The 10,227-nt window shown below is 37.9% G+C and overlaps 1 protein-coding gene and 1 long non-coding RNA gene across 2 annotated transcripts; both read right to left on the reverse strand.

Annotated features, from left to right (window-relative positions):
* Positions 1–1,984: 1,984 nt before the first annotated feature.
* LOC135592596 (uncharacterized) lies at positions 1,985–2,658 on the reverse strand. The gene is made up of 2 exons (XR_010479144.1): positions 2,525–2,658; positions 1,985–2,301 (listed from the first exon to the last, which is right to left on the reverse strand). It is a non-coding gene; the product is annotated as an uncharacterized LOC135592596 (long non-coding RNA).
* A 6-nt stretch (positions 2,659–2,664) lies between these two features.
* LOC135594476 (potassium channel KAT3-like) lies at positions 2,665–6,146 on the reverse strand. Its single transcript, XM_065084855.1, has 11 exons — positions 5,783–6,146; positions 5,472–5,687; positions 5,181–5,336; positions 5,047–5,104; positions 4,647–4,964; positions 3,969–4,208; positions 3,781–3,879; positions 3,641–3,673; positions 3,372–3,557; positions 2,853–3,269; positions 2,665–2,670 (listed from the first exon to the last, which is right to left on the reverse strand). Exons 1-11 carry the CDS (start codon positions 5,947–5,949, stop codon positions 2,665–2,667), a joined length of 1,896 nt encoding a protein of 631 aa, XP_064940927.1. The 5' UTR covers positions 5,950–6,146.
* Positions 6,147–10,227: the final 4,081 nt, after the last annotated feature.

A 10,227-nucleotide genomic window follows, 5' to 3' on the forward strand; every position in this document is an offset into this window, starting at 1 on the left:
GCAGACATCACAGAACAAGAATTGATTCGTATGGACCAAGTTACAATCATCTTTCTCTCGGTGAATCTCCATCCTGTCTTAATTATTCTTGTAAGATATACCTAAATGTTTTATCATTCAATCATAAACGGACTGCGTATGATTCAATTTTATCAATGTTTTCTTGTTGGCTTGGCAGAGTGATAGTAAACAATCCATGCCTTAACTACTATGAGTAATTTAAGAAAGAAAAATCATCGAGAGTTTAAGTTCCAAAGGTAAAATTCAAATTGTTGAGTTAGATAATTCAGTTTTTCTTGATAATTGCTTACTATGTTAGTCGTACATCTGTCACCTCATCAAATGTTAAACCAGATATGACCGAACTTTTTTATTTTAGCTCTTTTTTTCTCTTTTGAAGGAAGAATTCTTCACTGTTAAAGCAGCTTATACTAAACCAACCTGTTGGTGAAGTTTCTGAACTGCATTTGTGATCTTCAACAATCAAAATTATGGAAAGATCATGTGAAGTTGTTTGTGTTGGAGTAATAATACTAAAATAACCTCCGATTAAATCTTAAATGTGTCGAAATTGAAATAGGGAGTCTAGAAAAGGAACCCGGAGGTGTGAAAGCATTGTCCTAAACTCCTTAGCTTTTTTGGAGGGAGAAAACCCTCAATCCCGATGTGGGACTAAAATCCCGAACAATGAAGAGGAATTTGGGTTTTTCCCCCTTCAAGTTCCAACAGTTTGGTGATATATGAGAGAAGCTCCATGCACCGCTAGTCAATTCAAGCTATGGTGCAGGAAGGAGGTCACTGAGATAGAAGAATGATTGACAAAGTCAAGAGGAACATGACCATGAAGTCTAATCCTTAACAAAGTCTAATCCATGACCAGGAAGGAAGTCTAATCCTTAACAAAGTCATTCAGTTGGAAAGATATTTATGCTTTACTACGGCTATACTATCATTATCCTTGTTTCTTAGGGTACTTTGCTATAACTAAATTTCATTTTTAAAAAAATCTCAAGGAACGATTTAAGATTAGCAAAAACCGTTACTCTTTTTTCTATATTGAATAATATAAAGACTTACAACACAAATTTATTGCAGAATATAGAGGCTAAATATATGGAATTAATATATAGTGTAATAGCTTAAACTTCTGTTATTGAAAATTTTAATTAGCATATTTATGCCTTAGCCTATTTGGTATATTACATATAAGGATGTCTCCTAATCAAATCATATCAGAACCCAATTTTGTCTTTAGAATGGGTAATTGTGGACTGTCACTGTGTCCTCTTTGAATTTGCTGTGTATCTGTTAATAAATATAATAATGGATCTATGATTGTATGTGACTACATGCACATATTTCTGCTTTTTAATGACCATTTCACCCGCATTCTCAAGTGTAAAGTTATCTCTTGATCAACTTAATTATTTAATAACAAGAAACCAACTCCAAATAATGTTTATAATACAATTATTTGTAATTAGATCTGCTGTGCATTCGGTAGATGTTGTTGGCTACATATGAATATTATATGTCTATACAAGCATATGCATGCGTGGACATATGCATGAATGATGATATAGGTAGGAATCACCCAGCATTTTATTTGCAGCAGTTTCAACAACATTATAATATCTGAATGAAAAGTTTGCATTTAATATGTGTATGTTGGTTAATTTGTTGACAGTAAAGTGCTCGTGTAATCAATCTGCTTTTCTAGTCAGTTTAACGATCAAGGCATCCTAATGTTCCTTTGTAATTCTAGATGAGCTCCAATTATTTTATGATGTGAAATTGTTAATTGACTTTCTTCATAGTCTTCACTTAGAATATTTTTGTGCCAGTCTCTGATGTTAAATATTTGGATAAAAAGTTTTGCCTTTATTCAGAAGTGACCAAAAGTAACTTATCTTATTTGAATTACTGTTAAATTTGATAATTTTGTTTTTGTTTTTTGGGTATGATTTTTCTTGGTCTGGGGTCATGTTCAAGAACCAAGCACAGTTCATGTAGTCTATTACTGGCCATCCAATTAGTTTCTGGAATCAAAGAAAATGTCATTGTAGACTGGCATGATCTAGTGTTTATCATCAACATTCAAATTTACACATTCAAATGTGAGGGAATGATGTGTTGGCCTTCAAATCTTGGTTAGGACATAGCCTCTCTGACAGTCCTGTTGTTACTCTTAAACCTCTAGGAGATATAAATGGTCCCCATCATGAATAATGCTAATGTCATCAATTTCTGCATTCTCTTCGTTGATTACTTTTGTAGGATGATGTCCCACAAACTTTTCACCTGCAACTTTTGCAAGACATGATTACAACAGTGAAGTATATGACACATGAATTGTTTCTGTCTCACAATTTAGGTTTCTTTCTGAAACTTGTCCATTTTATTTCTGTTTATCAAAATGAATCAACATAATATTGAAACTAATACTAGCCCCTTTCTCCTAGCAGTTGTAGATTTTTGTTATTATTTTGCTCTTCTTTAAATTGGGTAAAAAGGAAATACTTACCACCAATCCTGAGGAGCTCCTCCATAGTGCTAGGTAAGTTTATCATCTTGGAAATTATCTGTCTTGCTGGATTTTGCTTTTGAGAATGCATGTGAATGATCACTCTTTTGCTAGTTTGTTTCATGATATTGTTCTCAGAATCATGGCTGCCATTTTCTGAACAAGAAGTTATCAACATATTGCTGATATTAGAATAACCATACCAGAATCTCGTTTCCCTGCTGCCATGGTTCTTAAAGTTGTTTCCACCATCACATGCTTTCATTCTGAGAGATCCCTGTTCATGTACTCCAGTGAATTTCTTCTTACTTCCATTACTTGATAAAACCTCAGATGTACCCTTTTTCTCACGTTTCTCAATCATACCATTTTGGGTCCACCTGGTACTATCAACTTTTCCTATACTTGCATCTCGTTCGAGGAACATGCTGGTGATTTCGTTGTGTACTTCCCATCCAGCCTTATGGAACCTATTCTTTTGATCTGCATAGTTTTCTTTTGGATTGGTGTGACCAATTGGAAGCTCATTAAATGTGCTGATATCCGTATTCTTTTCTGCCTTGTATAGTAGGTTTCCATCATCCATCTGTTCTAGTGTATGTAGCTTCCAAACTTGATAATCATCTCCACCTTGTGCATGCTCCCCATTTGTGTTCAGAGGTCCTGTGGCAAGCCATTCCTTCATTAGCGCTCCTGGATCTTTTTGCAGTGTCCCAGGGTATAATTTTTCATGTAGCCTTAACTTCTGTAAGATATAATGTAGAGTAACATCAGCTCCTATTTCTACCACAAAAGAGAAATATTTTATTTATTTAGTTAAGCAATGTTGGTCAATTATTGGATTTACCTGGAAAAGATTTCTCATGACAATAGTTGCTTCCTGTCTGCTTTCTCGAATAATGTTGAAAAATACAGCACTTTGCAGTCTGAGGATTTGTGCAAGTTCAGTGGTTCTTATGGTGAATGGTTGTGGTACATGACATAGAACTCCTATCTCCCCAAATACTTCCCCTGCAATAAGCCTCCCTTGAACCTGAAGATTGTAAATGATCAAACCTTTTATTATGAATATTTGACATGCTTAGATGGTATCGGTATGCTTCCCATGTGTCTTACTTTTTCCACTCCATCCACATATGCTCTCATCTCCTGCAACAATAAGTCAGCCAAAAAAATAGTCGTAAATTGTGGGAATTCCTGCAAGCAAATATGTGACAGACTGAAGTATACAGTGCAATGGAGACAGTTGTACTAACCACTGCTCCTGATACTATTATATATAGATCTGTTAGAGCTTCATTCTGCAGTATCACGTCTTCCTTTGGTGGAAAATAGTCAGCTTGCATTTCTGTCACCTATTAATTTAACGATGATCTCATCAGCACAATGCATATTTTTGACCTGCCTAGGGTTAAAATTGATCACTTAGAATTAAAAGCCTCACCAACTGGAAAATGAGATTGAAGGAGGCCCCTTGAAAAAGGTATACTTTTTCAACAATGGGATAGAACAGACACTCAGCTATGCTTGAGCGAATAGCCTTTGGCAAGCCTTCAATAGTCTCTTGCTGTTTGAGTTCCTCTGTTTTGAACTTTAAACATATGTGCGATAACATTTGTTCTTTTACATGTCTTGGTAGCTTATTTCTTGATACAAATTCGGAAGCAGCCTGAAACGTGTCCCTCTGAAGTTCAAAATGAACAGTTATGAGAATGTGATATCCAAATCCTCTGTTAAAAATAGTTGTGGCATATTGTTCTTCAAATTGTTTTAATAATTTTCTTAACCCTTTGCCAAGATGACTGTGCATTTTTGTCCTATTAATGAAATAAAACTTAACAAGCAGAAATCCTTTTTCTATTATGATAAAATGCAAAAGCCAGAAACTGTGAACAAAGATTAGTTCCCTCAGAAAGACTTGGGCAACTAGATAATCAGACATCATGTTTTATGTTCTTGGTCTATGGAATTCTAATGGTACCTCGCAAGTATTCATGATGCATGCGTGATGTATAAAATATATATTTGTATTTGCATATTCCAATAAATAAGTAGGTCTTGGGGCTACTACTGAATAGCAAAATAAGTGAGCTGTTATGATCTCGGAGAGAAAAGGACATACAAAGGTTTTTGTGCGACTGGTCCCATGGACAACAAGGTTCGTCATGTTTCCAATGAGGTAAGCTGTCAAACCCAGATTGAAGAACATGTAGAAAATATCAAATAGCATCTCTCTTGTGTTTTCAGCATGCAAGTCACCATAACCTGTAGTCGTTAGTGTTGTAATTGACCAGTATATTGCTGTTACATATCTGATCCACAGATTATCTTCCCTGAAGTTTGGTATCACTGCACCTATCCAGGTTCTTTTTGGGTCAGGGTATCGATCGGCAATCATATAGTAAAAGCATCCAGAAAAGTGAACTGCGAATAGAGTTACCTGTAGTACAAAAAAGTTATTGTACTAAGAACTTGTGCAGCTGTTTGAGACAAGATAAAGTGAATATATGCTGGAAGCTTACAGAGAAAAGCTTTGCACACCGTGTCCAGAAATAATTGAACCGAATATCCTTCTCAAGTCTGATGAAAGAAAAACTAAGTCATTTCCGTTCTTTTATCGGTGATAGATATACTACAATATGGAGAAGATACAGACCTGGCAAACAAGGAACCGACACGATGCAAACGCCATAGTCTGAGGATACTTAGAAGTTTGAAGCCAAGGCTATTACCATGTCTGTTGAAGAAGAAGCTGATTGTTTGGAACGGAAATGTTGAACATGCATCAAAAATGAACCATGTGGATAGGTACCTGTTAAGTTAGACTGTATGAAGCTCAAACAGCATCTTTAGCATTATAAGGCTTATGAAGAAATTATACAAAATAATGAAATATTTATGAGTACTTTTGAAGAAATAGGAGACAAATTATAGTTCAAATGCTAACCTGACTGCTATTCTCTTTGGTTCGTCAACAAGGAGATAGGATTTATGGTCGACGAAAGCAACAAAGAAGGTGAGTGCAATGTCAATTGCAAAGAAGCTATTGACTATGTTATCCACAAGAAACATTGTGCTTGGCAAGTAATGTAGGAATGCAAACTCAAATGGGCAGATCCAAGCTGAGTAGAGAACCAGGACCATCAGAAACATCTCCCATAGCCTAAGAAGAAATAGTGAAAAGAGAGAAGAAATAAACTGCTTGATTGTTGAAAAATGAAAATGTGAGAAAATAATGAGACTGATGGGTTAGTATACCTGTAATGAGGATCATATGGCGAAACAATGTGCTTCCTGAGCTTGATTCTATGGTTTATGGTTGCTCCAAGTGATGGCAAAAGGTCATCATGTAAACTGTATCCTTTGCTTTCCAATTGGAAGCCATTGCTGCAGAAGTGCTGGAAGTAGTTCGTGCAAGAGAACATTATGGTTGCAGTGTGATGCGTTTGTTGTTTGATGTTCAGTGGTTGGGACTTGGGAGTGGTCTTATATATACAAGGTAGTGAATGTTGCTGTCTATCCGATGTCCTTGATTAAATGGGCTGATTGATAACTGCAAGGCAAGGGGTTAAATGAGGAAAATGGCAAAAGGGCATAAGAAAGGAGTTTACCTGGATCTAATCATTAGGGGAAAGAGAAACGATTGCATGATGAATCTACAAAGTCAGGACATTGATTTTCTGGAAACAATGGGTGGAGGCTTATGGGAAGCTTACAAAGTATGTGGTGTGGTGGCTTCAGTTACATGTCTGTTATATGGAATTCTTCAAAGTCTCTGGAAAGTGTTTGTCTGAACCATATAGAGGCACTGTGGTGTCAACTATGGAATATAACTCCACTTTTTAAACCTTCCGTTAACAATGTGATCGCCATTTTATGGTTCCTTAATCATGTCTGTGGTACAACTGTTTCAGATTATGCATGTCTAGTCAATGTGTTGTGGCCAAGAAATTCTGTAGAGCTATTCATCTGATCCTGATGGATGGTTATAACCAAAACAAGGTTCTGACCAGGAAGACTATATTCTCTCTTCTTGGTGTACTTTTCCCCAAGAACCATGTCATTCTTCTTGGCATTATGGTGTTGCATTCTGATGGCAAACAGAAGGATGAAGAGACTGAACCTAGCCAAGTTTTATTGTTTTCTAGCATTGGCCATGGATCACTATCCATACTTGTGATCCCATGCAAGGTAGCACTTCATTGATTCAGCATTTTGAAGATGAAGTCAGCTTATGTAGCAACTCAAAGGAAACCAATGTAATATGCCAGCAACCGGTTATCACATAACTTCAATCCCGACCCTATCGGATGAATTTTTGCTCAATGAATACCATGTGATCCAGTCTTCGGGTAGATGTATCTGTTCATGATGAATGTGTAGGTAGCACTTCATTGATTCAGCATTTTGAAGATGAAGTCAGCTTATGTAGCAACTCAAAGGAAACCAATGTAATATGCCAGCAACCGGTTATCACATAACTTCAATCCCGACCCTATCGGATGAATTTTTGCTCAATGAATACCATGTGATCCAGTCTTCGGGTAGATGTATCTGTTCATGATGAATGTGTGGATGATGTAGAATGATTCGGGTGTCGAAACTTGCGGTGGGTGCCATGACTGGATGATTAAGGCGTAAAGAACAGGACATCCATTCTAGTCACACAGCCTATTGTTGAGGATGTTCTGTCTATCGGCAAAAGCAGACGGACGACAGCATTCATATGCACTGTTTGAGTTCTTTCCTGCACAGGTCAAGCACACATGCAGCACTATGGAGCTCTGGACCATGTCAACAGTTTTATGTTCCCTACTTCCTCTCCTAATTGGACAATCCAAGAAGCTACCATAGAGGATACATCTCAAATGCCATATCTCAGGATCCCTGATCCACACACTGGTTGGTTGATCCTTTTAGCTGTAACCTCCATCACTAGTTAGTGTAAGTCCCTTATTTTTTTGATGCTCTGGGCAATAAATTGGGATCTCTTCAATTCTTTGGTTAGCTCACGTCCTCTCATGTCCCATCTCAGGGTCCCTCCAAGCGAACCGGACCACATAATTGAAAGGTGGTGCTATGACCTTAAGGATTAGCCCACTGCTCCATTGGTTCTTTTGTTATTGTTCATTGGTTGATGGATAATCTATTCCAAAAATGAATATTATTGTTCAACATTTTGTTTTATGTCCTCTGTCATTATGGTGTGAGATGAACATCGTGGTAAGTGGTAAGCATTTGATTACAAGTCACAACCGCTGCAAGGTTTAGTTACTTTACTGGTCTAATGCTCTTCCTCATCATTCAGTTTCAACTTCATCATGAACAACACGTTTTCATTTCTGCTGCTCTTTCCTCGGGCATACGTTTTTGTGCAGTAGCGTGATGAAGTGCAGCATCATCAATTATTTCAGTTGTTGTCTATCTGACAGTAAAAGAAGGGCAAGACTCCGATCAAGGTGGTCCAGCAAGTAAGGCTTTGCCCACCCGAGCCATCTTGATGCTTGTGGTTTTCCTCTTCGAAAATTATTGGAGATACAACTTTATCATGTGTTCAGATTCTTACATATTTCATGATTACATTGACCTAAGAGTCTGGTTCATCGTTATCATGCATTGCTTTTGTACATCAGGAAGCTTCATGTTTCAGTTGCAAGATGCTGAGATGGTTAACCATGATTTTGTTTAGTCATATGCTACTAACACCACAATTATGAGATAGTTCTAAGGAACTAATCGACGCACTTCTTTCTTTGACAGGAGGGCGTCACTATTGATCTTGAGTTTGGTATCTCTCAAGTTTTAATCTTTTGTTATTATGTGGTTCTATTTAATTAGGTATGATATATTATAGATATGATTGGATTTTGATTATGATTATTGGTTAATAGAAAAAAAAAATTATGTTAAAATAGGATTTCTTTGGAGATAATATTTATGGGAGAAATTTTCCTAATAACCTATCATAACCCTCTGCTCTTGCTTATAAATAGACAGGATCTTTAGGGACTAAATAAGACGCATCTGAATGCAGTTGAGAGATTAAAGTTTTTCTCTCAATCTCCCTAATTCATCAATCTAGATGATTCTGTGAAAAGATAGGAAGATAAGAGAAGATGAGACACTTGTAAAGATACAACGTATCGTAATATTATTATATCTAATTTTATTTGATTTTAATTTTAATATAATTTTTTTTTTTTTATCATGATTATAGATTTTATGCTGACACTTTGTATATACAGATATTCTTGATTCTCTTACAAAGTATCTCAAGCAAGATGCATGGCAGGTGTGTCCCAGCGACAACCATTCACCATCAGATAGCTACTGGACACTTCACCACTAGAACAATCAGAAAAGGCTAAGCGTGCAAAGGGCTTTCTCTTCCTATGCGTTCTTTCACAGATCAGGCTTGCGGAGCCCACCACATGTGAGGTAATGCCGGCTCCCACCCAGCATCCCACAGTGACCTGTCAAGTTTATGAGAGGGACAAAAGCCATTATTTTATGTGGTCGGAAACCACATCACCCGTGAAAATTTTCAAGGATAGTCATATATCACTTCGAGCCATTTTCTCCTATTCCCAGATATTAATATATACTACGAACAGAGAGATTCCTTCCTTTATGAAAATTAGAAATGCTGTTGATTGGACGACTCCGTGGATGTCTCCGCAGGCCTTCTACAATGGAGCTCGACCATGAAGCTTCGCAGATGAGTTCTAATTGGATGGTCTTGTGTCATCTCTATTTATTCTATTACTCCATTTTCTTATGCATTTGTGATTAATATAATGTTTTACCTCCATGGCAGAAGACTACAACATCCATGTCACTGCGTCGGCCACATGGCACATGTGCTCCGTCATGGCATTCTTGTCTCGTTGCGTCAGCTGATAAGATCGTCTCACCAGCTTGGACTCCGTATCGGTGGGGGCGAGATTTCAAGGTTTCCCCACCCACAGCGGGACCGAGAAACGACGAGCTTCACCGGTTCGTTTAGACGGATCGAGTCGGTGAGCCGCACCCGGTTCTGTTTTGTGCGGAGTCTTACCCCCATCGTTGTTCTGTGATTTGGATATGGTAACTGGTGCTTGGGCCAAGAGCCATAGTGGAGCACCAACACAGTGCTTGTCAAGTTGTGCTACGAGTCTTATACGGTGCATTATGGAGTGAAGCCAGCCTCGGTGGATACCGGAGAGCCAAATGTGAGTGAACTGCGATACAGTGCGATGCCAAATCTGTGTCGCCTTCTCTCTGTCATGGGCCAATGCCAGCAGCTCTGGCTCTTCCACTTCTTTAAGAATCGGGCAGTGGAAAGAGCAGGTACAGCGCAAGGAAGGAGTTCTCAAGAAGAGGAGTCAGGTTTTTGACCATCCAAACGCTGAGAAGTTGGGTTCTTTTTGTTGACTATGGGAAGAAGACTTCAACTAGATGACAGGATGCATCTAATCTTTCCACTTTTTGAGTGATTTTGGAAGTAAAGTGGGGGAGCTGACCCAAGTTATCATGTGGTCCATGGAGCCCTACAAAATGTCGCCATTAAGTTTGACAGGTGCGTCACTCACTCACCTTCCATTAGAAACTTTATTTTGGTTAGTTCGTGCAATAATTGAAGCGCATTCCCAACTCTGTTTCGACTATGCACAATGGGACTGTTCTTCCTAAGTCAACTTCCTAAGTCAAGTCCTGCCCCTCTT

This window comes from Musa acuminata, chromosome BXJ1-9, assembly GCF_036884655.1.
Source record: "Musa acuminata AAA Group cultivar baxijiao chromosome BXJ1-9, Cavendish_Baxijiao_AAA, whole genome shotgun sequence".
NCBI classification, from domain to species: domain Eukaryota; kingdom Viridiplantae; phylum Streptophyta; class Magnoliopsida; order Zingiberales; family Musaceae; genus Musa; species Musa acuminata.

Bases quoted from the DNA above. Each gene is read 5' to 3' on its own strand.
- LOC135594476 (XM_065084855.1), bottom strand. From the start codon at position 5,949: ATGTTCTCTTGCACGAACTACTTCCAGCACTTCTGCAGCAATGGCTTC. The intron at 4,965-5,046 runs GTAAGCTTCCAG...TTTGTACTACAG, and splicing joins GGTGTGCAAAGCTTTTCTCT to GTAACTCTATTCGCAGTTCA. The intron at 3,558-3,640 runs GTAAGACACATG...TACAATCTTCAG, and splicing joins ATGTGGATGGAGTGGAAAAA to GTTCAAGGGAGGCTTATTGC.